The sequence below is a fragment of the Oryzias latipes genome, chromosome 1, assembly GCF_002234675.1.
Source record: "Oryzias latipes chromosome 1, ASM223467v1".
NCBI classification, from domain to species: Eukaryota; Metazoa; Chordata; class Actinopteri; order Beloniformes; family Adrianichthyidae; genus Oryzias; species Oryzias latipes.
In genome coordinates, this window is record NC_019859.2 from 34,242,016 (window position 1) to 34,268,244 (window position 26,229).

General features: G+C 43.3%; 1 protein-coding gene across 1 annotated transcript; it reads left to right on the plus strand.

The window, feature by feature from the left end:
• sclt1 (sodium channel and clathrin linker 1) lies at positions 1-24,402 on the plus strand. Its single transcript, XM_004066286.3, has 22 exons — positions 1-88; positions 381-457; positions 618-685; positions 2,060-2,112; positions 2,244-2,316; positions 2,388-2,443; positions 4,453-4,588; positions 5,778-5,900; positions 7,777-7,842; positions 8,451-8,521; positions 11,333-11,423; positions 12,572-12,663; positions 12,965-13,142; positions 13,226-13,324; positions 14,855-14,926; positions 15,049-15,123; positions 15,211-15,353; positions 15,427-15,619; positions 22,257-22,453; positions 23,282-23,360; positions 24,093-24,188; positions 24,277-24,402. Exons 2-22 carry the CDS (start codon positions 421-423, stop codon positions 24,334-24,336), a joined length of 2,058 nt encoding a protein of 685 aa, XP_004066334.1. The 5' UTR covers positions 1-88; positions 381-420; the 3' UTR covers positions 24,337-24,402.
• Positions 24,403-26,229: the final 1,827 nt, after the last annotated feature.

Genomic DNA, 26,229 nt, shown 5'->3' on the forward strand with positions numbered 1-26,229 from the left:
GTCCAGACGGACGTATTTTAGCGGTGCACACGGCTGTCGCCATTGGCTGTTGTTTGCTTCAAAACAAGCGGCGGAAAAGCCGATCAAAGTAAGACAAGTCAACTTTGTTCTTTCATTTTTATTTAACAGTTATGTCACTTGTTTTGTGCCCCATGTGTGGTGAAGTTACTCTGCGGTATTTGGGTATTTTTGTGGATCGGAACGACAGCTTTGTTGCTAGCTAAGCGGTTACCGATCTGTCTCTGACTGTTGCAAATGCTGACGTTACTTAGAGCAACCAGTATATGTCCTCTGCTGGGTGTTTCGAGGGTTTGTAATGCAGTCGGTTGGTTAATTTGTGCCTGACTTTGTTTACAAACGGTGTCTGTCTCTTCTTGAAGCCATCATCATTCTACAGAAACTGCTGTGATTTAGATCAGCATGATGGAGGCAGAACTTGACTACCTGCGCGATCAAGGTAAGGAAAAACTGTTTACAATACACTCCTTCATATTTGCTTTAGTTTGGATTTTTATATCTATCACTATTTCACTGGGAAATGGTCTTTTTCAGAAGTTAAATTACGTGGTAATATCGTCTGCAGATGATGGAGCATTAATGATGTGTTTTACTTCCAGTGCGCAGGTTAAATCTCTCTCTCCGCCAGTATCAGGATGGACTCCATCCTCCGTCTACATCATCTCAGGTAAAACATATTTAAATCCCACACCCATCATCTTTGCATATTTTTTCAAAGTTTTCCCAGCGGTCTTTTAATTATGAAGCCTGTGTCGTTTTCTAGGACATAGTTTCTGCAGAGCGGCAGTGGTTCAATAGGTATTCGCTTCTGAGTTGTGGGTTGGACTGTCTGGTTTCTCTTTATTTTATTTATTTTCCACTGGTGTTTGTCTTTGTGTATTTTATTGCATTTGTTTTTGTTTATATGTACAGCACCTTGAGCTGTCTTCTCGTCATGAAAGATGCTATATAATTAAATATTAATTTGAATTTGAATTTGTTGGAGCAGAGCAAGCCTGCCCCTACTTCCCGTCATCCCTCTGTTTACTCTCTCTCCAGCTAGCTTACAGCCCGTCACAACCCCAACCTAGCATTAGCGGTGCTACAAAAAAATGGCGAGCAACATCGTGGCTATCCAGGCGTACAGTTCTGTTACAGATTCCAGCTGGAATGAAGAAGACAAAGATGTTCACGGATCTATTTGTCTGCAAGCGGATGCATCAAAATGGGGCGGAGCAGGGAGCCTGTGGCTCCGCCCAGCGCATTTTCTACTCCACAAAAAAGCTCTTTTTTTCAAACGGCATTTTTCTTTCGTCTCCTGATTCGCAGTGAAATGAAATTTTCAAGCTTCATTTTTTTATTCTTAAAAAAAAATGCAAATTTGTCTTAGTAGTACAATTCTTTGTACTACAAGTACTGAAAGCTAAAAATATAGGTTTGTCTAGCTTTATCTGACACTCTATAAATAATACAATGTTTTGATGCAACAAGGCCAAATAATCGGTTTCCTTAAGGGAGGAAAAAATGCAGAACTTCTGCTACAATAGGCTTCTGAGTGAGCGCTATTGTTCAGTTTCTGTTTAGCACCTTTAAGATGACCTGATTTCCTCATAAAGGTCATTCACTTTTGATCATTTGAGCAGAGTTAAATGATTCCACAAAGGTTTATTTGGGCTTCATGTCATCACAGCGACTGGAGTTATTATTCATTCTAAAGAACACGAACAAAACCAAGTGGATTGAAGGAACAAAGACTTATCTGTGACGATGGGCAGCTATGGTGGCTTAGGAATAATTCAATAGGAGCTGGAAATGTCACTTTGAATGTAGAGAGAGGAAAATGGTTGATAAAGGAGAAGAAATTACAGAGGAACATGCTGAGATATTTGTTCCAATGTTTCTTAGCATCATTACAGAAGCAAACATGTAGTTAGAAAATGGCAGAAATGCTCCATGATCCTCTGACTTATCGTCGTGTATTTTGTTTTGTAGACTGAGGATTTGGGAGTATTAGAGTATTGATGAACCTTATCTATGTTGTCGCGTTTCTCACGTCATACAGGTTGAAGAGGCTTGGCGGGCCGAGAGTTCTGCACCTTGGCTCACAGACAGAAGGTCTGTTAAATCATTTTCATTTTATTGATTTATTTTTTCTTGAAAAAGACCGAAACATTTCCGGTGTGCAGATATGTGTAAAATGCTTCCTCCAAGGTGGAAATAAAGCCGAACATTTCTCTGGTTTGCAGTCTGATGGCTCCTCTCATAGCAGAGTACGATCGACACATTGCTGACATGACTGAGCGGCTACGGAAAAACCAGGTTCCAAAGCTTCTGGACAAACTCGACTGCAGAGAAAAGAGCCTGAAGTAACTTCTGGTCTGGTTTAACAGGAGCAGATGACGAACCTCAAAGTGCAGCTGGAGCGGGTGGTGAAGGAAAACGAAAGGTAAACGAGTTCCACAAATCTGTAGAAAGATGCAGGATTTTTACCAACCACAGGCTTTTATGCGTGGAAGAAATCATTTTGGGAGGGTTATTGGTGATGTCACCTCAGGAAGAAGGTTCCAGGTCCAAATCCCAACTGGCTCTGGAGGTTAAAGTGGTTCAAATTGCTGAGTCATGGTTACAAAGACTGCTTACAAACAGAGTTTCTTTTACCTAACACCAAAGAAAACTCTGAATATAAAATGATGTGGTAAAAGGAATCCTATGTGACGAATATACAGAAGACATTTTTTATAAAGTGTTTGAAGAAACTCTGCATTTAACCCTGACATCAGGAAAAACGTCACAAACTGAGAGTTTTATACCTCATTAAGGTATTCACTCTTCACTACAATCACCTTCGGATCTGTTTAAAAGTGTTCCCAGTGCTCTTGTAATTATGATCAGGCCATTTTTGGGCCAAAACCCAAAAGCCTGTGTCGTTTTTTTTAGGACCTATTTTCTTTATTTTTTTATTTAGCCAAGGCAGGGGCCCATTGAAATGTGAAACTTCTTTTTCAAGGGAGCCCTGGACAAGAATGTTAAACAGTTAGAACAAAGTTACAATGCTGATTAAATTGCATATAAATGAATAAGGTAAAACATGTACGATTGAAAGATGTTTAGTTTCTTAAATATTTGCTTAAGTTGTGGACTGTTGGTGCAGAGACCCACCCCCCTTCCCTTCATCCATAATTATCTGTTTACGCTCTCTCCTGCTAGCTTACAGCCCCTCACAACCCAACCTGACACTAGTGGTGATACTATCCAGTGTAGGGCTGCACGGTATGAGGAAACTCGCAATATGCAATATTAATGATCCATATTGCGATGACGATATAACTTGGGATACATGAACCAATAGCAAAACAACCAAAAACAAAATTTCCATTTCACTGCAACAGTTTAATTTAAATAACACTCCAAATGACCCTCGTTTACATAGGAGGTGAACATCTAACATAAAAGGGCTCCATCCTGATTGGTTAACAACGTGAAGGCGTCCATCTGATTGGTCAAATGCTTAAAAGGATTTATTTGATTTGTTAAATACTTCAAGCTGCCATAAGATTGTTTTGGCACATTTAACCATTTATTGCAATATGCGTATTGCGCAGCTTGATATTGCAATAATGATTTCGTTTGCAAATTAATGGACGGACCTAATCCAGCTGTACAGTTTAAATCAGGATTCCAGCTCAGACGAGGAAAACAGGCGTTCATGGAGCTATTTGTCTGCGCCAGAATGGAGCGGAGCGTATTGTTTACATCACAAATTTCAAACAGACCTCTTCTGATTAAAACATTTGAATAAGGAAAACCCTCAGAAATGCATCTTTAAGTTTAATTTTCTTTTTATATGTCCTCCATCAGAAAAAGGCTGTATTTTCATTGCAGTGGGTCTTTAACCATCAAACCTATGAGTTTCAGTCTCCTCTCACGCCAAAGCCTGCAGAAGCCGCCAGAAGTTTCTGTTTATGATGTTTAGGGATTTTCTTTCTGAATCATGGATTCATGTCTATTTCTGTCTTTATCTGATGAGCTTCGCGTTTTTAAGGGATCACCGTTGCAGAGGGTTTGTCTCATTTCATTGTTTGTAGTTCTCCCCTTTTCTCAGCTCCTTTAAAACCTCCAACAGTTACCACTGATGAGGTGATTGAATTTAGTCAAATACTGCTTCGGTTTAAGTTTAAGCTTAGTTATGTACCACGGTCCACGACATCCAAGCTTGATTTCCCCGCTTTGAAAGTGCAGCCCAACGCGCGTCTGCGTTTGGACACGGTGAGCTGCAGCACCTCCTGGGCTCTTCTTGATGGGGGGGGGGGGGGGGGCAACTATATATATAAAGTGGATGATGGCTTTTTGACTAATTTAAGACAAGTGTGCAACAGAAAAGTCAGAAAAATTCTAAAGTTTCAAAGATATCCTTTCAAAACAAAATCTGCTGCTGACACCTCCCATCTCCACCAGGTTGCATGCAGAGCTCAAAGAGTGCGTTGAGAAGCAGCTCCATTCTTTGCCTGTGGCTTCAGGGACGAGCGGCGGCACAATGGAGGAGGACGCCATCATCAGGAACCTCCAAGAGCAGCTGGAGCTGTCCGAGCAGGTCTGGGCATCTGCAACTCCCACCGGGGAACAATGCAACCCTCAGGGAGGCTTTGGGTTTTCCGGCTCAGCATCTTCAGCAGCTCCATGTCCACTGGCCCAGAGGCTGATGGGAATTTATGAACAGATCTCCAAATGAAATCAACAGAAAATTCAATAAATGAAAAAAGGCGCTTCTATAAATGTCGGAACCCCCCCAAAAATACAATAAAGACCTAAAGGATGGCAAAAACCAAAGCTGCTAAACCAGAGAAGAAGAAAAGGCAGTTTTTGTAGTTTTTTTTTTAGGGTTTTTGGCTTATTAATCCCTTTTGAGAGCCAAAACAAAACCTGACTCTCAACACAATCTGTTCAAAGCACGAAGATCAAAAATGAGTAAGACAACAGCCGATGTCCAAAGAAAAGCTCCCAAAGGCCTTCTGGCAGTCTGGAGGACTGTTGAAAAAGAATAACCAGGAAGGGGCTCTGTGAGGAAAAAAAACTCTGTGCTGGCCCAGAGACGGCAGTTTTCCTCTGCCTCAGCTCTCAGTCTGAGCCGAGTAACAAGGTCACAGCTGTTCTGCTTGCTGTGCAAATGTGCACAGATTCCGTGTGAGGCTGGAGCGCCACGCGGGGATTCCACCGCGCATGGCGCCATGGCTGCAGGGATAGATTACACTCTGCTTTATTGAATCTGATATCGGCGTTGCTGTCATATGCGTTGCTGTGGGCCAGATGAGCGATGGGAACCGGTGGGTGTGAGCGGAGATTGGAAGAAAAGCAGCAAGTGTCTCTCAGTCTTACAGATTAGTTGTTCAGCTGAAATGTTTCATCTCCATCGTGATATTTGATTTCTCTTTTAAACTGGTTGGAAATCTGAGCTACGCTTTTGATAATTTCTACAATTATCATCAATAAAGACAAAAACAAGCTGAAACTATTAGGAGGAAGATGCAGCTCTCTGTCAAACATGAAACGGAAATTTGTCCAACGCTTTTCGAGATCACGGTGCAGTTGCATGCTGGGAGCTGTCCCTGCGCCTGGATGCTGGATTAGAAAATGGGATTTTGATCTGTCCGTTGAAGAACACACAGTAAATGACTGTGCTTTCTGCTTTCAGGAGAACCTTTAGCAGATGTATTGTGTGCACACAGCAGGACACGGGGGTTCAGTAAATGGACTGACTGTAGGCGGTCTCTGTTTGAGTCCAGGAGCGGATAAAGGCCATGGAGCTCTGGCAGACAGCCGATCAGGAGCTGGACCGCCTGCAGCGGATCCACCAGCAGACCGTCTCCGACCACGAAGGCCAGGATGCTGAGAGGCGGCAGCTGAAGGTTCAGCAACCTGCACACATGTTTCCCACAGTAGGGCTGAGTTCAGAAAACCAATCAGTCTGACTACAACCAGCTTTTATTAGAACTTCTTTTTTGGTTTAGTTGATATCACTACTGTGAACACTTTGGTGTTTTGTACTGAAGGGGATCTTTTTTAATGCTCATTTATTTTGTTTGACATCATATTTTAAATTAAATGTTGAAATTTTCCAAATGAAATAGAATAAATTCAGGATTTTATCAGTGATTCCCAGCCCTAATCCCACTTTGAGCCGACATATTCCTTGGATCAAGATCAGTGTTGCCAGATAGAGTCCAGATTTTCTGGACCAAAAGTTCTTTAAAAACTGCTAGAAATGAGGTTAACCAGTTATATGGATTTTTTTTCTCTGAATTTCCTCGCTCTGATAGTGCAGCCCAACACAGTCTGCGTTTGGACACGGTGAGCTTCAGCGCCTCCTGGACTCTTCTTGATGGGGGGGGCAACTATATATATAAAGGGGATGATGGATGTTGATAGGATGGACAGTGGAGATAAATATCAGACCAAACGAGATAAAAGCAATAAGCAGTAATTATCCATGTATTACTTATTAATTCCTGTTTGGATTGAAAGTCAGATTTTTAGACATCTTTTACTGAGAATACAGCCACCATCCTTGCAGTCCCAGAAAACCATTAAATAATGGATAATAATTCAACTTAATAGCAGCCACTGGAGATCAAGCGTGAGATCATGAGGCCACTATTGCCTCAAACATCAAGACCAAAAAGGAAAAAAGGCATAAATAATCAATACTAGGGGTTCTGGTAACTTATTATCATGAACAAAGGTGGAAATTGTTCTTGTGTTATTACTTTTTGTGATTTTTATGAAGTAATCTTTACGCCACCACATTGCAAACAAAACTTTCTAAGTAGCAAATGAAAATATGACATTTTTTCTTTCAAAAAAAATATTTATGCGCTTGCAGCATAAATGTTTTGACATCTTATCTCGCTTTTTCTCTAACTTTTTAATTTTGCGTCCATGAGTTTGAGATTGGCGTGACAGACGTGCCATCAAACAGCTGCTGATTGGTCTGGATTCTAACGTCTCACATTTATGGTGCTTGGAGGCAGACACAGACTTTGGACTTTGTTCAGGGTTTTGTATTTATGGATGTTAGTGTAGCAACCAGCATGTTTTAAAAGGTCAGCAGCAGAAAAAAACGTCTGAGCTCTAAGTGCGTCCAGCCGGAAGTACATTATATTACAACTAAGATTTGCATCTGAACTATAGTTTTGTCACGAATCAAATTTAAAAATAGAGGTCTTCCACTGTTCCTGTTGGCGCCATTTCTTAATGGAGGACATTGGCATCTGAAAACTCTGTGCTGTCATCTTAAAGCCTCCTCCTGCTTCATGAGCATCAGCTATTTTCAGTTTCAGTGTTTTAGACATTTGCTAAGCGGAATCCAAGATGCTGATTGTTGGGGCTAAGGTCAGATGACTCGGATTGTTTTAAAGCTTCAGTATTGAAATCCCCGGATTTGGAGCAATGGTTGTGAACGAGCCACGACACTGTCGGGTCGCAGTTTTTCCAAAAGGGGACGGTATTTCAATTACGAATCAAAAACCACCAAACTGTTCCCAAACCCGCTAAATTTTTTTATGTCCACCTGTCCACATCAGTTTTGTCCACATATTCAGAATCTAAACCACCCAATCTGGCAACACTGATCTGGACCGGACTCTTCCACCACTAGGTGGAGCCACATTCTGCAGTGAGGTTAATTACAGTTAATCTGTCTCAGTCAATACTCCCTATAAGCAGGAGGTAATTACCAGCACTTAAACACTTTTGAATGCCCCATTTTTTTCTCTGCCTTCACAGGATCAGCTTGTTCAGTTCCAGCAGCACTCTTACAAATTCCAAGTGGCCAATCAGAAGCTGGAATCAGTAAGTAGAGTTTAATTAAAAGCGTGTTAGATTACTGCCTTCCAATTAGCCACGGGATCGAAACGCTGTGCACTTTCCGAAATGAACCCTCCTCTAATAATTAGTCTCGTTACTAAGTGAATTGGTTTCTAAATCCCTCAGACCAGAACTGTCCTCCTGCAGAAATGGTCTGTCAGCTTCATCTGTAATCCTCAAAGTATTTTTTCCTCTTTTTTTCAGTGCGCAACCCTTTCTGTCACCTGCTGTCTTTGATCGCCCCAAATCGGGATCCGTTTAGCAAAACCAGACTTGGCCCTCTACATACATCTGCTGCTAACTTGGGTCGGATTACAGCATGTGGGCAGATAGTATAGTGATGTTATATCCCTCTAATGCATTTTTAATGACTGGATAAGCCTGGGGCTTCCCCTAACTGGCTGTTCATTCAAACTGTCTTATTGGACGGTGAGACGGGCTGACTGACAGCAGCTTCTGTGGCTCTCCTCTGGAGGAACATTGAAAGTTTTCAGAGACTTTTCAGGGGGAAAATTGATTTTGACAGGAACGGGGGCGGAGTGTTTGACATTATGCAACACAAATGGAAGTCGTGTCTCTCTTGCCACACGCAGACGAGCCAGCAGCTCCTGAAGACGGTGGCGGAGCAAAGCTCGGAAATGGAGGAGCTCCACAGTCAGCTCAGGTAACTGAGATCAGGGCGGCGGGAGGCGGTCTCGCTTCAGAGTTGATGCATAGCAATAGGGCCGCTCCGTGACGCTCTCTCTGCTTCACCAGACACTTTTTCAGCTGAAGATGCATCAAAAGCATTTGTCTCACAGATTTATGGCACATGGAAGAAGAAATGCTGAACTTAGCTCAATGTCTTTTTAAGATTCATTTGCCTTTACACTTTCTGTGAACTGAATTTCACTACTTTGAATGCTTTCAGCTTCCTTTGTTCATACTAATGTTTGTTAAACTATGGAGCCTATGTAACCTCTGCTTTCCAAGTAAGACCGCTCAGTCATGTCCAGTTTGGAGAGTCGACAGCAGATCGGTGTTGTTTACATGAAAATGTCTGTCTTTAGCCGTGTCCCCTTACTTTTGGAAGCAAACTTTCTCCTTTTGATGTCATTGTGTAAACCAACATTAACATACAATGTGAAAAAAAACAAGTAAAACACGGATTTGTTCTCTGCTTTCATGAAATGGATGTACGTAGTTGCCCACAAGCGGAAGTAGCTTAGTTGTGTTAGTTTTAACCAGAAATTCATCACAGCTGGAGACCATTGGATTGGTTTTGATTTAAAATGGTTTATTTCAAGCAATCAAAGCAAGAATAATGCACAAAACAAGTTCCACATTCATATGTAGACGAATCAAACTTAGGATGATAAGACATCAAATCAAAGATTGCTTGGAAGGGAGTGGAAGGAAGCGAACTTATATAATCCAAACCCTGTTTAATGAAGTGAAAACTGGGACGCATGTAGCAAAAAACTGTTTTGATAGAAGGAAAGATGAGATGGAATTGACTTCTAAGATCTAACTTGTCTTCTAAGTTAAAGTCCTTTAAAGTCCACAAAATCCTTGGTGCCTCCCTTTTAGCTAAATACAAACACACACAATGATCTCAAATCAAAAACAAATGTCTGTTTTTGACCGTTTCAGTCACTATTAGCAGTTTCCGTCCATGTCTTTAGTCCCAAGGGTTAGTGGGTTCAGTGAGGTCCTGCTTTTTGCATTGATTTCTGTAGATCCATTGTTGCTCTTCCACATGTTTCCGTAAACATGTGCAGACTGAGAGTGACACGTGTCGTCCTGGAGCTCTCACTGTGAGACATATTTTCAGAACTGAAGGTGGGCTCAAAAATAAAACTGCAAAGGATCCACTTCTTCTTGACTTGGATGCTGCCAAAGTAAAAGATGCATTTATTGGTGAGATCTTTCTCCTGCGTTTGACTGATCTACTGGAAAAGCTGTGAGCTGCAGTCACAAACGCAGCCAGAAACCATTGGAGGTCTGCTGTCTGTCCCTCAGAAGGAATGAGTCACGTTTTTCTGGTCTACCCTTACATCTTCAGAGAGTTCAGACCCAACAGGTTGGTCTATGGGACCCTGGGCACGTGTCCTCTCCTAAATGCCGCGATGTTCTGTCGACAGGACTCCATGTTGCAGCATGTGTTTTTTCTGTGTTGGCCAAAAGGATGCATCGCACCACTGTTCAGGTCTCTGCTCCAACTTCCTGCTGTGTCAGATGAAGACACTCGCCCACAGAGTGATCATGACCTCAGCAGCACCGTCAAGCAGTGGGGCAAAAAAGGCTGTAGTCAGCCACCAATTTCTCAAGTTGTCCCACTTAAATAGATGAGAGAGGCCTGTCATTTTCATAATAGGTAAACCTCAACTATGATAGACAAAATAGAAATAAAGAAATCCAGAAAAACACATTGCCATGGTCTGGGTAAATTCTCGGTTCTGATTGGCTGCTGGGGGTGCATTAAAAAGTGAAATGCCACAGTGATAACCGCACGCCTTAAAAAGAAGTTCCGGTCACTTAGCCACTTATGGGGCGACGGTGGCTCGGGTGGTTGAGCGGGTCGTCCAATGACCGAAGGGTTGGCGGTTCGATCCCCGCTCCCACCAGCCAAAATGTCGTTGTGTCCTTTGGCAAGATATTTCACCCTCCTTGCCTCCAGTGTGGCTCCACTGGTGTGTGAATGTGCATGAATGGTCCCGGTGATGGTCAGAGGGGCCGTAGGCGCGAAATGGCAGCCACGCCTCTGTCAGTCTGCCCCAGGGCAGCTGTGGCTACAACCATAGCTTACCATCACCAAGTATGAATGAGGAGTGAATGAATAATGGACACAATGTAAGCGCTTTGAGTGTCATGAAAAGCGCAGATATATCCAATCCATTATTATTATTATTAGCTTAAATGTTGTGTATCACTGCGCCGGCTTCTTTAAAACAAACTTTCGCTTCATCGTCTGGACAAAAACGAGCAGTAAGAGGTGAACTTTGTCTCTGAACTGAGGGTTTATCGTGACCATCAGCATAGATATATCGCTTTCCTTCGCCGCTGCTGTCGAGGATTAAGGGGCGGTAACGAGACAACGTGCCCGACCACGCAATAAATAGTCAGCTTTTTGTGAAAAAAGTGTTGCAAACCAAAAAAATGACTAGAATAAAGGAGTAAAAACTGGTTGAATATTTATTTGTGACCATGGTATAAGCGGGTTAGTGGCCTTAAAAGTGTGCATTATCAGAAACTTAAATCATTTCTGATAATGCACACTTCGTCGGTCTTTAATCCTTACATATACCCTTTGTTGGCAATGACAGCAGTCAAACATTTTCTGTAATTCTTCACACGGTTTTCACAAACTAATGTCCAGTCATCTGGTCTACAGGAAAGCTGGTTTAAATGTTAACGGTTGGCGCAGATGTCCTGCAGACAGCAGTGGTGATCCTGTGGTCGTGCCTAAACTTTAACCCCCTTTTCCCCGCCATAGACGAGCTAAAGCAGAACTGAGGACGGCCACAGCCAAAGTGGAGGAGATGACCAAACTGCTGCAGAATCTGCAGGAACAAATTCAGAGACGGGTAAGTGATTGAAAAAGAATCTGTTTAAGAACAGATGAGAAACGGATCATGTATTGACTTTTACTGGGTTTTCTGCAAGAGACGGACGATCATTAAAACGTCTAATTGGTTTTGCACAGAAAAAGGCAGGAAGTTGTGTCAAAAAGGGTTGCATTTCATTCTTAGTAAGATTCAAATGTTTTTCTGATGATTGAGGACATATATTAAGAAATCTAGGTGCAGTATTGCATTTCTGAGTATTTATCCAAATCGTTGTGAAGCAGGAGCAGTAAAAAAAATGTAATTTGAGTTTCCTTGTGACATAGAAAATATGCAGCGTGGACCTCAAGCTCCCAGCTTCGCTCCGTTCTGACCGTCCACATGCAGACCAATAGATCCATGACCGTCTCTGTTTTCCTCGTCTGAGCTGGAATCTGTAACTAAACTGGACGGCTGGATAGCTCTGATATTGATCACCATGTTTGTTCTGAATGTAATGTTCGGTGTGGGGGGCTGTAAGCTAGCAGGAGAGCGTGTAAACAGAGAGCTCTCTGCAATCGAGAGGGGAACGGGGGGGGGGATGTGCCCTGATAATGGCCCCGCCCACAACTCAGAGATGAATTTCTGAGGAGCTCTTGCTGCTCTGCAGAGACTATGTCCTAGAAAACGACACCGTTTTTGAATTTTGTCTAAAAACTGCATCATCGTGATTAAAAGGCCACTTTGAAAATAGATCACAAGATGATTAAAGTGGGACTTTAAGCAAGCTGATGAATGCCTTTTATTTACCTTTCAGAACTCCACTTAACAATAGGAGAAGAATACAGAATTATAATATATAAACATGCAGTTCAATTATCCAGATCTATAAATTAGTGTAAATCTGTAAAAACTGTGTGCAGCACTATTGTTTTCAGCTGCTCAGTGCAAATTTAAATGATTAGATTTGCTGGTGGAGGAGAAAAACGTATTACATTTGAACAAACTAACATACAAAGACCTGAAAAAAAGCAGAGTTTGAGTCTATTTATTGAACTAATGTTAAAAAAAAAAGCTTTGCATTAAAAAGATTTTTAAATCCTTAGGATTTTGTTCCCACAAGTCATTGTAGGCTCTGTCAAAAGGATTCCTGCAGTTGTCCAACATGCATTCTGCATCCACCCCCGCAGGAGGAAGAGCTGTTAGAGGCACAGGGCCGTGAGAGCGCGGCCGACAGACGACTCCAGCAGCTTCAGGGAACCTTGAGTCAACTAGAAACCAGGTGAGAACATTACCCTCTGTTGTGAAACAGCAGCATGACCAGTTTGGACGACCGCCATGCAAAGATTTCCTTAGACTAAATAAAAATCTGTTCAGATGAGCAGACGTGGATGAAAGCGAGGTGGTCTGGGCACATTTTAGCCGGCACAGGAACTTTTAAGTGGTGTGAAGCAGGAAACCGTTTTCTATTTATCAAAACCTCACTGCTGTTCTTGGAGAAACTCGTGGAGTTCTTTGCTTGTTTCAGAGTGGAAAGGCCGAGCTATAGTGCTTTGATTTCCACTTCTCCTCCCCATTTACAGGCTAACGGCTGCCTCCCAGGAGGCCGAGGCGGTTCACAGAGAGCAAGCTGTGTGGGAGAAGAAGGTGGGGGAACTCCAGGCCCGCTGCACCACGTTAGAGGAGGAGAAACACCAAGCTCTGTCCAAAGTCCGAGAGAACATTCAGCTGGCTGAGGAGGCCACGCTGCACAAGGACCAGGTTGACCATCTGTAGCGGCTTTTAGAAGTGGGCAGGGCTTTTTCCCAGCTTCCCCTCTGAATCGTTGCCGTTTCACCTGACAGGCTCTTCTAAGAGAGAAACAGAAGACTGAGGAGCTGGAGAAGACCAAGGAGGCCTTCAAACTCTTCATCCAGGAGGCTGCTGTCAGAACCAGGAAGGAGGTGAAGATCTGCACCATGCATGTGTGAATATTTCAGGGCATAGCTAAAAAATCTGCTTATGAGCTTAGAAGTAAGTCGGCGCATTCTTTAAAGGCGGCGGATTTAGTCACGGACTGAAATGCCAATGCTGCGTGCTTCCCTTTGAAGACTCCTAAAGATCAAACGATGAAACCACCGACTTTTTTTTCTTTTAATTAGCTTTACATTGAGCTACGGCCTCGTAGGTGACTGAGCCCAATCGTTTTTTCTTTTTCTTCCAAACACATGAATCATGTAGCCCAAAGCAAAGCAGCACACTTTCACCCCGTGCAACCTCAACCAAAGACGTGATGATTAATGCTCGATAAATGAGCCTTCTTCATCAAACTCCTCAACTGCTTAATCCTGTTAATGCAGCGCGGTGTGACTGAGGCGCCGGCTGCCATCTTACCCTCTGACTGCCCTTTACCAAGACGAAGATATTTCAGAGTATGAGCCTTACCTGAGGACGTAGAAACCACTTAGACTTTTAAGCACGAAGGATGGAATTTTAATGGCATGTCCAGCTTTATTCTCTGTTCAGACGCTGTGGGACATTTCCTGTCAAGTCTGCAAACTTTCAGCCATTCACATTAAACAGATCCAAAAAAGGTAAACATTTAGGGAGCAAAATGCAGCCAACACCATGATTGAATTAAAAAATAAAAAATGTCTTTAGACAAAACCATAAACATTTATACCACCTGAAGTTTGTTAAATTCCACAAAAATCGTATGTATTCGTGTTGCATTCATAAGAAATCAGAATGATTGAAGAAGTTCTGATCAGGTGATTACAGGAACCTGCTCTGCTGATGCCCATATAAGGACAGCTGCATGCAAAGAAAGCTGGGTGGTCCCACTCACATGCACCGCGTGTATTTGTGTGTTTCAACATTTTTGTTGCATAAGAACCATTTCCTGAGTGCGTATCAGTCAAACAGAGATGACCTGGAGCAAATATGTCCAAAAATATTAATGACAATAAAAATGGTTTTCACTCAGAATGAGTCCCAAAAATATCTTCACCTCTTTCTCAAAGACCAGCTTTATGAAAAAACAAATAAAGATGATTTTGGTTTTTCTGATTATGTAGAACAGGTTCAAATAATGTGAGCTTAAAATTGCATTTCTGATTATTTCTTTATTAAAGTCATGGTAGACAAAAACATTTTGTATAAAAAAGATTTCATTTGTGACGTGGAAAATAGCTCCCTGCTCCGCTGCTTCTGATGTATCCCCCTGCAGACATAGATCCATGTTTTCCTTGCTCCATTCCTGTGGTCCCGCCCACAACTCGGGTGAATTTCTGATGAGCTCCTGCCGCTCTGCAGAAACTATGCCCTAGAAAACGACAAGGGTTTTTAGATTTTTGCCTGAAAACGGCATAATTATAATTAAAAGACCAACGCTTTGAAAATAGATCAGAAGATGATCAGAGTGGGTTTTTGAAGGAAACTTTTTAAAATCCTTTAGGGTAATAATATACATGTGAGTTTTGTGTCTTTACGAGGTGGAAAATGAACGAAAGCAGTGCAACATCCGGATCCATCGAATGTCGGAGGAGCTGTCCGTCCTGCAGTTGGTAAAAACATCAAATCCTGAATTATTTTGGTGAAGTCTCTTCTCAAATTGTTTGCTCTGCCTGCTGCCAGCGTTTTGACCCCCGTTCCTGTCTGTTTTAACCTGTTTTTTTTTTTTTTTTAGGAGTGTGCAGACAAACAGTCTCAGATTGAGCGGTCCCTGCGTGAGAGAAAGGCCGTGGAGGAGGAGCTGGAACGGGTAAAAGAGAAAACGCTGAAGCCTGCTCCTGGGTTTTCCCAGATTTTGGTGATTCCAGCCGTTTAGCTAAACGTGTTTTTGTTTCAGGTTTATAAGGAGGGTAGGGCAGAGCCTGAGCTCCAGAAGATTGATGCCCTCCATCAGAGGTGTCTAGATGCTGAGAGATTAAAGGACGACGCACTGCTAACTCTCCAAACCACCCAAAAAAAGCTCAAGAAAATGGAAATGGAGTAAGAAATTCCTAGCTCTGCTTTACTTGTGGGCTAACTGGACAGGAAGTCAGATGTTTGCCGTCCTCTGTAGACACAATGAGGAGCTGTCTCGGTGCCAGGAGGAGATGCGGCGGCTGCGGAGCTCGCTGGCTGCAGCCCACAACGACGGCGTGTCAGTCAGCGAAGAGCGACTGCAACTGCAGCACGAGAACCTGCAGCTGCGCAGAGAGATGGAGGAGCTGCGCAAAGCCACCATGCTGGTTCAAAAGAAAGCCAAACAGGAGGTAACGCCTTAGTCAACTGCCCCCTACGGGTGGATACGGGCAAAGAAAGGATCAACCTGTTTGGGGCATACAGGCGGTGCACACAACATTTCACAAATGTAGACGACTCAGTGAGCCCGTAGAGCAAAAATGTTTACGCACAGGTTTTTGCTACAGGCACACAACATGTTAGGGTACCGTAATTGCCAGGCCATAGAGTGCACCTGATTACAAGCCGCACCCACCCAATATAATAAGGACTAACCACTTTTTACATACACAAGCCACACTTGTATACAAGCCGCATGTTGTGGCAATTCAATTCAATTCCTGGCACGTCACTGAGACCACGGTAGTCTCAGAGAGGGAGGAGTTATTAGTAGTTTAGCCTTTTTATTTGAACACGCCCACATCTGTCAAACAGCATGGACCTGACTTCAGCTCACAGCTCCCTCACTTATGGTGTGGAAATTCACACTCAGATTCCCCACTTCCCATGAGTCTTAGGGGTTTAAGGCGGGGCAAACCCCCGGTTCGTCACACTGTGTTGTAGATTGAGGATGTATATGTGCTGAAACCGTGTGCATGTTTAAGAAGAAGCAGTAAGCTGCAGCGTAACGCGAGAGCAGCTTTCCCCTCCTTGGGGCAGTAACACGGCAGCAATGTGGAAATAACAGGGCTGGTTAAAAAAACATAACAGTAAAAGAGAGCAGCAGTGACTTATAAGCGCGCGTGGCACGCGCCTATGCGTGCTCTATGCTGCTCTACGTGCCAGAAGTTTCCTTCCACAACAGTGAAGGAAACTTCTGGCAGGCAGCAGACCGGCTTTTCCAAACCCGTTGGTGATGGTGGATTTTTTCACACTGCTTTTAAAGATTGCTTTTAACTTGAAAGCTACGTCATATTGTATTGGCGGTCACGTGCACGTTGGGTCCAATGGCACCAAAGGATTGTGGGATGCGGCTGAGCATGGGTGTTTCTTTTATTGCACCATGACTGAAGTGTCTAAGAGCTGAAGTGAGCTCCATGCTGTTTGTGTCAAAGCAATCGTGCTTGTTGATGGACATAGAATTATGCAGGCAGTCTCCCCTCTGAGGCTGCCGGAGCGCTCCTGGTGGCGGTTAAATAAAAGCATAAATTAGCCGCATCATTGAATAAGCTGCACGGTTGGAAGTTGGTGACAAATTAAATGGTAAATGGCGTATACTTATATAGCGCTTTCTACCTTCTTACGAAAGCCCAAAGCGCTTTACAGTCACAGTCCCATTCACCCATGCACACACACATTCACACACACTGATGGCGGCTCCGCTGCCGAACACTGGCGCCAACCTCCCACCAGAGGCAAGGTGGGGTTCAGTGTCTTGCCCAAGGACACTTCGACACATGGGCGTGCAAGGCGGGAATTTAACCTGCAATCTTACGATCATGGGTCAACCGCCCTACCGCTGCGCCACGGACGCCCTTATAAGTAGCGGCTTATAGTCCGGAAAATACGGTAGGTAAGGGTGAGACGCGGGCGAGTCGTACGGACTTCTTCTTTTTGATACCCCCTGAATCTTGCAGACTGCACAAGGGGCCCGTTAGTGCTGTTCAAGAGATACGTGCATGCTCGGGGCTTGCAGCTCGACTGTTGAACAGTCAAAGTGCAGTTTGTGTGGACATCAAAATGAAACCAAAACTTTAATGCTATGGCACTTTTACAACTCATGCTACCCAAAGTGCTTCAGTAAAAACATGATCACATTTTTAAAACAAAACGACAAGACATTTAACAAATACTTTGTCCAAAGCCCACACAATGCCAACAACAGGGGGTTGTTGGTGCACACACAACCTAGACACCCACAGCACCCGTACAGGTCGACCGTCACGCGGGCAGATGCGACTAAGGCTTAACTGAAGGGGCTTTCACACGTACGGGACTGAACGGCAGCCACGCTTTTTACTAAACATAACTTGTTTTCCACTTGCATGTGTGCAAAGTCCTGGTAAGAGACGATGCTGAAGTTAGCTTCCTATTCACAGCTTCTAGTTGGCGAGGACACTAAAGGAACGTTCCACTTCCTTTTTCACACTAAGGCCACCTAGGACCGGGTCCTGTTCAAAAACCACACGACCTGGACTGCTCAAACCTGGATATAATTACGATTTAGATAGTAAAGAATACATTAAACAAATTTTCTGATTTGTAACGCCTTTTATCTGATTTGTTCAAATGTTAAATGGTATCCTTTTATCGCATTTTACGCACTGACGCCACCTAAGACCAGGTGGACCAGGTGAAAATAAGCTGGACCTGGACTGCTCAAACCTGGACTCAATTATACATTAGATCAGGGGTCGGCAACCCAAAATGTTGAAAGAGACATATTGGACCAAACAAACAAATATTCCTGGAGCCGCAAAATATTAAAAGCCTTTTACGAATCTTATAGTGAAGGCAACACATGCGATGTGTATCTATATTAGCTATATTAGCCTACTATCAAAATGACTAAGTTGGCTACAAATACATAATGAGCATTCATGATTAAATTTTTATTTATGAACGACGCGTAACGTGACTGCTCTGTTGTACAAGTTTAACTTCATTACAATATGAATGAATTACGTTTCATTGCTTTGATAAAATTAAAGAAATGCAATAAAGAAATCTGATTTTTTTTTTTTATGTCATTTTTATTTTGAGGATTCGAAGGTGCACGACGTGCCCCTTCTCTGGGAACTAAACTGAGTGAAATAAAATGCAGCAGCGTTTAGAAAAATAAAACCGCAGCCTTTTGAAAAGGTAAAGTATATAAAATCAAAAATATACAGTTTAAGTCTGATTTCTGTGGAAATGCCAAGCAAGTCAGTGTAAGGGTAAAACGCAGCAGCATCCTCTTCTCTTATGACATGCAACCACCGCAGCTATCCTCAGACCTGAGCAACAAAACGCAATCATATCCCGAAGTGTCATTCCAAATATGTACTGACAAAAATAAGACATCACTCTATAAAAGCAGCTACTTTGTTACTGAATATGTGCCTATGACAGGATTGTGTTGTTACCCGTGTAACGTGACTTCTGTTTTCGGACATCACTGGTCAGCTTCTCAACATCGGGCATGTAAGATGTAACTTCAATCTTGACGCAGGACTGCAAGCTGTCACCTGTGAGGCGGCTGCGATTATTGTGATTTGATGTAGTTCATGTTTGAAAATATCTGCTCGCACAGGTATGTTGATCCAAAGCTGGATGATACCCCAAATGCGGAGGTCTTCATGTTCCTATAACTGTCAGGAAGAGCATTCCATGTGTCATAGACACGTTTCTCGAGTGTTGGGAGGCTTTCAATTTCGCTCCAGTTGTGGCTTTGGCCAAGCCGGGCGTTTTGGCGAGTGACGACTTCAAGCTCGGCTGTCAGACGTTTGCAAGCAAACATTCAGGCAATCCTTCCGCATTGGCAATGAATGCAAATGATTCTGTCCAGGAAACGTCGAATCCTCTGTTCTCCTCAGTGCATTTTCTTTTTTTGTCCTTGGGATCCATGGTCCACCACACAGCCGCCGTTTCTTTTACATCAGCCACCTTGCCTAGCGTCCCGCTCTGCTGATAGAAACGTGTGTCGCAGGCTGTGACGCAAATCCTCGTTGACAGAAATGTTGACATTTAATATTTATTCTACACGTAGTTACAGCATTGGAACACGTTAAGAATGTTTGTGTCATGTTTGTCCCCCAACAGAAAAACCATATTTAAACAAAAAATATATTTCTCTCCCCCATCTTTTTACATTTTCAAACATTTTTGAAAATGTATCCTCTAGGGCAGCGCTAAAGAGCCACATGCAGTTCTTAACCCCCACATTAGATAGTGAAGAATAACTCGCCAACTGATTTGTGAAACCTTTGTTAAAATGATCCTCTTTCAGATTTTCACAAATCAGATGAAGGTTTAATGTATTTTTTACTAACTAATGCAAAATTTAATCCAGGTCCAGCAGTTTTTCAACAGGACCTTGTCTGAGGAGGACTCATAAAACGTGATAAAATTATCCTATTTCACATTTTAACATATCAGATAAAGGTTTCACACATCAGTAACTGTGTTTAATGTATTCTTTACTATCTAACTCATAATTTAATCCAGGTTTGAGCAGACCAGGTCCAGTGGTTTTTGAACAGGACCTGGTCCTAGGTGGTCTTAGTGTGAAAAATGCAGTAGAATGTTCCTTCAGTGCCCTCGCCAGTCAGAAGCTGTGAATAGGAAGCCAACTTCAGCGTCGGTAAGAGTTGAGCTGCAGTTTACTCCGTGTTCTCATAAATCGTGTGGAAAGAAATGAACCCTTTTTGTGATAAGGTCTGCCAACTATGAAAGTAAATTATTTCTGACTGCAAACTAAAAAGAAAAAAAAGCGTCCCTGACATTCCTTAACTTTTTCATCAAACATGTTTTGGGGTATTTGTTACTGTTTGTCGCCATAGCAACCCACTTCTGGGATACATGAGAGAGCAGCTATTCGGTATTTTCAAAGCAATAACACCCACGAAAAGTTCTGAAATCCCCTAAAGCCGAAAAAGATTGTTTATGTCTGCTAGTTTTTTTTTTTCTTTTTAGTAAAGTTGACTAAAAGTGCAGGGAAAGAGAGCATGAATGGTAACACAGACACACTCCTTACAGTTGTGGCGTGGCTAAGTAGCTGTTCAGTTTGTGTGGTCACACCACCCACTTTACCCCCACAGTGGTTATGTTCATCCCCATCAGAAACCCTGAGCTTTTGCTTCACAGAAAAGTGGAACATTTTGGGTGAAGTGAGGAGGACAGCGGTGTGCTCCTTCCTCCTTCCGCCTGCTCTTATGCTGCAGTCATTCCTACTTTGACATTATAATTCTGCTTTATGACAGGCATGACGACAGCAAATAATAAGGGGCCTCAGCTTTATAAAACACCCCAACACCCAGAGACATTTTGAACTAAAAGGAGCTGCGTTTCCAGAGGAAAATGCAGAGTTGAATGCTATATTGCTGAATGAAAATGAAACTTAAGGTCTAATTATTGGCAATGAATAAAGAAATTAGCTTCTGCACCAAAGATTCCTCATGTAATTCAATGGAGACAAAAATCCTGGAATATCTTGAATACCGTATTTTCCGGACTATAAGTCGCCCTTTTTTTCATAGTTTGTCAAAGGGTGCGACTTATACTCCGCAGCGACTTATATTAGAAATAAATTGAAATAAATACATTGTTCCTGGGTCAATTTGATGTATGAGGTATGTTAAGTGTTAAAAAGCAGAAAGAACTGAACATTTGAATAGTTGAATGGATAAAATAGCTGAAAAAATTAGGAGTTAAGTGCCAAAAATGGCAGAAAATACTGTAATAAAGCAAGAGAAACAGGTAAACAATAGGTTGAAAGCTTTATAGTATTCAACCAATTTAAACCGTAATTGTCGTTGTATAGCCCTCAGGCACTACCTGCCGCTCCCCCCACTGGCTGTCCTTTCTGCCCCTGCCACCCTAAACAGAGCTGCATGTGACAAATTCTTGAAAATACAACACTTCATTGTTTTAAAATGGAGGCTTTTTTCTTGGTCTTATCTCCATAGCAACCATTTTAGTTTTGGATCGCCTGAGGGGGACAAATGGGTTTATGTCATTTTTAGCAGAATCTGCAAAGGAGAATCCTTGGATTTCCTTGGCAACTAAGGTTTTTTGTTTGCCACGCCCACATTACTATTATGTTCATATCATATCGTACTTTTGTTATTTTTGGGACAAAGACGAATGAATTAAATCTTCACTATATTCTGGTAAATTATATTAGAACAAGAGGGAAACGTCACTTTTGGTGCTCGCCACGCTAACATCATTCAAAATCTACTGTTTGTAATTCCTACATTTTTCCCCGAGTAGCTTCCCAATGATGCTCCCGGAGTTGGAAGGTGATAGATTAAAATCAGTAGGAGGAGCTTAAATTTGTAGTTTTTTTTTTTTTTTTTTATTCAAGATGGCAGTCTCCTACTGACTGAGTTCAAAGGTCAACGAAACCTTGGTTGTGGTTATAGACGTAACTTTGTGGAATGTGTGAACAAAAGTCTCCGTTTCACATATTGTGTGAAAATCGCCACATTTCCCACTTTGCCACAACATGGCCACCAAGCTGTAGGTCGTGCAGCCATCCCATAATACTTTGGAAAAGTTTCTGTGAACTTCTGTTAGTCGATTTCAAACTATTTGTGTTTTGAGCTCCATGAGAGATTTTTACCCCTTTCTTCCACTTTATTTTTAATAATTTTGTACTTTAATTTGATTTTATTGTTATTTCTTGCTATCATATTGTTTAGTGATTTTATTTGATTTTAAGTTGAGCACTGCTTTTCACCGGTTATGAGGTGAGTCCAAATTTTTACCGTGGCTGCTCTCTCGTGTTGAAGGTTTGACTCTGTTTATTAAAAAACAGGTCTTTGCAGACCTGTGAAACCGCACACTCAAGCTATTACTAAAGGGAAAGAGTCCATGCAAGAAAGACTTCTTTACTGTGCAACAATGAGTACCACGCTTTTGTGTTTTTCTGTTTGTTCGGTCCGCTTCGGTTGCTTCCCTGCATGGGTTTAGTTGTGCTTTGTGTGGCTTGAACTTCCTCCTCCTCCCCCTCCTTTCCTCCTCCAGGTTTCACAGATGGAGCACGAGTACAGCGTGAAGGAGCAGGGACTGGAGGCGCGAGTGAGGGAGCTGGAGGAAAGCAGCCGGAGCTCCAGCGCCGACCTCACCCGGCTCCTCGCGGCGCAGCAGAAAAGCGCTCAACGGAGGAAGGAAGAGGCCAAGAACCTGGTGCAGGCCTTTGAAGCCAAAATCACAGGCCTCAAGTAAGACTTCAGCCTCTATGCTGACATTTGTGGGACTTTAACCAGCTTTGACCAACAAGGACTCCCATTTTCTAAGCAGGTGAAATCGACGTCATTCGCCTCATATTTGTCCTTGTCATCAGGAGTTAAAGTGAAAAACAAGAAAACTGTATTCCATTTTATAGAATGTCTTCATGTCTTTGCAGGTTTGGTGCTTAAAATAAAGCACTGTTCCATTCAAACAAAAGAAATACTAAAAGATTTTCTGGTAAATATCAAACTAATTTATTGAAAATCTAAATGATTGAAAAAGAATGTAAATTAAAAAAAAACTTGGTAAGATGTCATCGTCAGTAGTTATTTTAATGAAGCCGCAAAAAAAAAAGATCGTATTATTTAAGAGAAACAAACTCTCCATATTACCACGAAAACAACTAAAAGCTAATAAGAAGTCCCAGACCACGCGAAAGTAAGATATAAAAAATAAAAACATAATACATAGATCCTTTAAAATCAAAAACAACAGTAAAGCAGATAGCCATGTCTCTTATGAAGAGACCACTGTTTGAATGGAGTCAAACACTGCAGAGTCTCTGCAGCTCAGAGCAGCTGTGGACATTTTAGCAAAGAAACAAACTATTTTACTCAACACTCATTTTTTTCTCTAAACTAACCCTGTAAAAAGAAAAAAACTCAGAACATTCTTAGGTCCATTTTCTGTGGATGAATCCTATACAAAAAGCATCTCACCTATGTTTGAAACGTGCACCAAAAATGACACATCTGGCCTTCTGAGTAACAACAGCTGAAGCACGAGATATCACAGACGTTTTCTGCTCTCCTCTGCAGAATGGAGCTGAACCGGCAGAAGCAGCGCTCTCGAGAGCTCCAGGCCCAGCTGGAAAGAGACCATGATACAATTATGGAGGTTTGTGTAGCTCGCCTTTTGTAAAACAACACAACCTTTGACTGTGTAAGAGAAACGGGCTGAGTGGTGTACTTCCAGCTCCAATGAGATGAAGTCGATTCAGTCGCCATTTTCCTATGATACGGACGGCGCCATGTTGGAGCCAGACAAGGGTAATATGCAGTGAGTGGTCCAAGTCGGTCTGAGTAGTCGTTTTTATGGCAACCGCTCTCACCAATCAGGAGTGAGCTTGTTGGAAGTCCACACCCCTACCCCATGAAAGCCAGCTTGGGAGAATCGGTCAATTGGAATGTGGAAAATGGGGGCCAGCAGGCTCCGCCTATATTTATTTATTATTAACTTGCACCACAGAAAAAATCCGACAAAAAATGAGGATTAGCAAGAAATATGTTAGAGGTTTCTGATCCAGAACGGTTCTTCTGACCAATAGAACGACGGAGTAACAGCTGTTTATTTCTCTATAGAAGTCTATAGAAGGTTTTGGCTTCTTGGAGCCACTTCCTGTTTGGAACACCAAGGGGGACGGGTCACTCAGTCCAGTTCTCAAATGCTGTCAATAATTACAGCACAGATTTTGACAATATATAGTAGGTAAAATAAAGATTGGGAGATGACAAACGAAACATTGGAGAGCGGTGGTAATGGTAGTTGGATTTGTAATTCAACTAAATGATAAACTTTGGAGCTCAAAACAGGAGGAAGCAATGTTTTCTCCTCACTAACTTGTCTTAGTATGAGAAGCAGCTGGGAGAACATCAGGAGAAAGCCGGCCGTCTCCAGAGAAGACTGACACAGGCTGAACAGAAGGCAGCTTCTGCTGTACAGCAGGTAGGGCCTTGCAGACTTCCATTTCATGTTCAAAAGGTAATTCCATAAATGTTCCACCATTAACCTTTTCAGAGCTTTTTATTTTCAGCTGGGGATATTGACCGCTCAACGCAGGAAGACGGCCAGAATAGAAACAGAAACACTTTGACGACAACACTTTCCTTTGTTGTATTTATAGTTTGCAAAAATAAACTTTGTAATATCAGCACTGTAAGTTTGTGTCATGTAGTTTACTCCAAATAGTCGTCTTTATGTTGTGGGGAAATGCTTTTTTTTTTTTTTTTTTTTTTTTTTTTTTAACCAAAATGCAAAATACAACAAACATACAGAACAAGAAAGGACAGCTGGGGTATGGGGTGTATTACAAAACATGCATTACAAAAAGCTGTGAGCACCCCATCCCTGGCAGGGGGTACCAGGCCCTTGGCAACGGCGGCCGTGTTCCCTGGGTGCTGGCTTCCTGGGCCCGACAGTCCTCTCTCCACGCAGGGAGAGGGATCCCTGATCTCTCTGGCAAGACCAAGACCCGGGGATCACATCTGAGCCAGGGGGTGTCTGTGTCCCTGTGGTCTTGGTTCTGGTCCCTGCCCTGAGCACTGGGCCTCGCCAAATTTCCAACTGTGGGCGAGCTTGGTCGGGCCATATTTACAACACTTCTTGTGGACCCCCTCTTCTCCTGGGTGTCCTCCTCTGGGGCGGGGACGGCTGGACCCTACCTTGCTCTCTCTGTGCCCAACCATGGGCCGGATAGGTGGCTGCCTGGAGCGCGGGGTGGGTCTCCCTTGGGGGGTCCTGGACTCGTACCTGGGGTTGGGGGGATGCCCAGAACCCCTGGGTGGTGATGAGGTGCCCGTCTGGAGCTGTGGACGCTCTTCTGGGGCGGGGCCCCACGTTGGGCCCTTCCGGTGGGGCGAGGGGGCTGTTCTCCTGGTTGGGCTGGAGCTGCACTCTGTCCCCCCATGCCTCCCTGCTCTCTGGCTTTGGGGGCCTAGCGGCGGTCCTGCTGGTCCTGGCCTGGATGGTGGATGTGATCACCTTGGGTCGGTTGTTCTCTACCTGCTGCCTTGCGGGTGTTTGGGGGGGGGGGTGTTATAGCTGCCACTGCTGCTGCGTGGGGGTCTTGGTGTGGGAATGGCTGGACACTCTCCCTCCCTCCTTTTACATTTCATCATACATTTTAGAAGAACATAAACACTCACTTGAGGACAGGTGTTAGCTCACCTTTGCACTAATAGTTTGCGTGATTGAATGAAATATTTCACACTAGTTGGTTTAAATGCATAAGTATGTGTGTGGGAGCAATATTTGTATTGTGTACATGTTGACATATGAACACTTTTTTGAGCCAACAGGTGTGTTTTATAACATTTGAGTGTGTTTGTGGACAGGACTCGCCCTTATAGACTGAACCTCACTGTAATGAGTATAACCATCCAGTAACTTGTTGTTTTATGCTGCTTCATGGTTTAACCCCCCCCTTCTATTATCACCCTCCTAACCCCCCCCCCCCTCTCTCTCTCTAACATCCCTCTCTCTTCTTCACTCCTTTCCTTTTCCGTCCGGTCCAACACAAAAGATTTTCAAATATGATTAAAATGAATAGTTTGGCCTCGATTACAAAAGGGGTTTATTCAGACATACCTCTGGTTTGTCTGAAGAATAATAACCCCTCTGTTTAAAGTAAAATATGTCCAACACAAGAGGCCGTCAGCTCTCATCTGTCTGCCCAGCCGTTGGACAGGACAAGTTAAAAAAAAAACTGTGCTCTGGGCTTGGGTGTGGGGGTGCGTGGTGGGGGGGGTGGGGTGGTGGTCTGGCTTGGCTTGGGGGGGTGGTCCCTTTGCCTGTGCTGGGGGGGTTGGCGGGGGGCCCTGCTCGGGGGGGCCCAGCGGCGCCGGATGGGCTGTCCATCTACACCTGGGGCTGGTATCAGCCCTTCCCTGGCTCTGGGGCGGGACGGGACAACCCTTTTGGGGCCCCCGGTCGCTCTGGGTATCATCCGCTTCGGCTGCGGGGTCTGGGGTGGGGTGGGGGGGGGGTC

Bases quoted from the DNA above. Each gene is read 5' to 3' on its own strand.
- sclt1 (XM_004066286.3), top strand. From the start codon at position 421: ATGATGGAGGCAGAACTTGACTACCTGCGCGATCAAG. The intron at 2,113-2,243 runs GTCTGTTAAATC...TCTGGTTTGCAG, and splicing joins CCTTGGCTCACAGACAGAAG to TCTGATGGCTCCTCTCATAG. The intron at 14,927-15,048 runs GTAAAAACATCA...TTTTTTTTTTAG, and splicing joins AGCTGTCCGTCCTGCAGTTG to GAGTGTGCAGACAAACAGTC.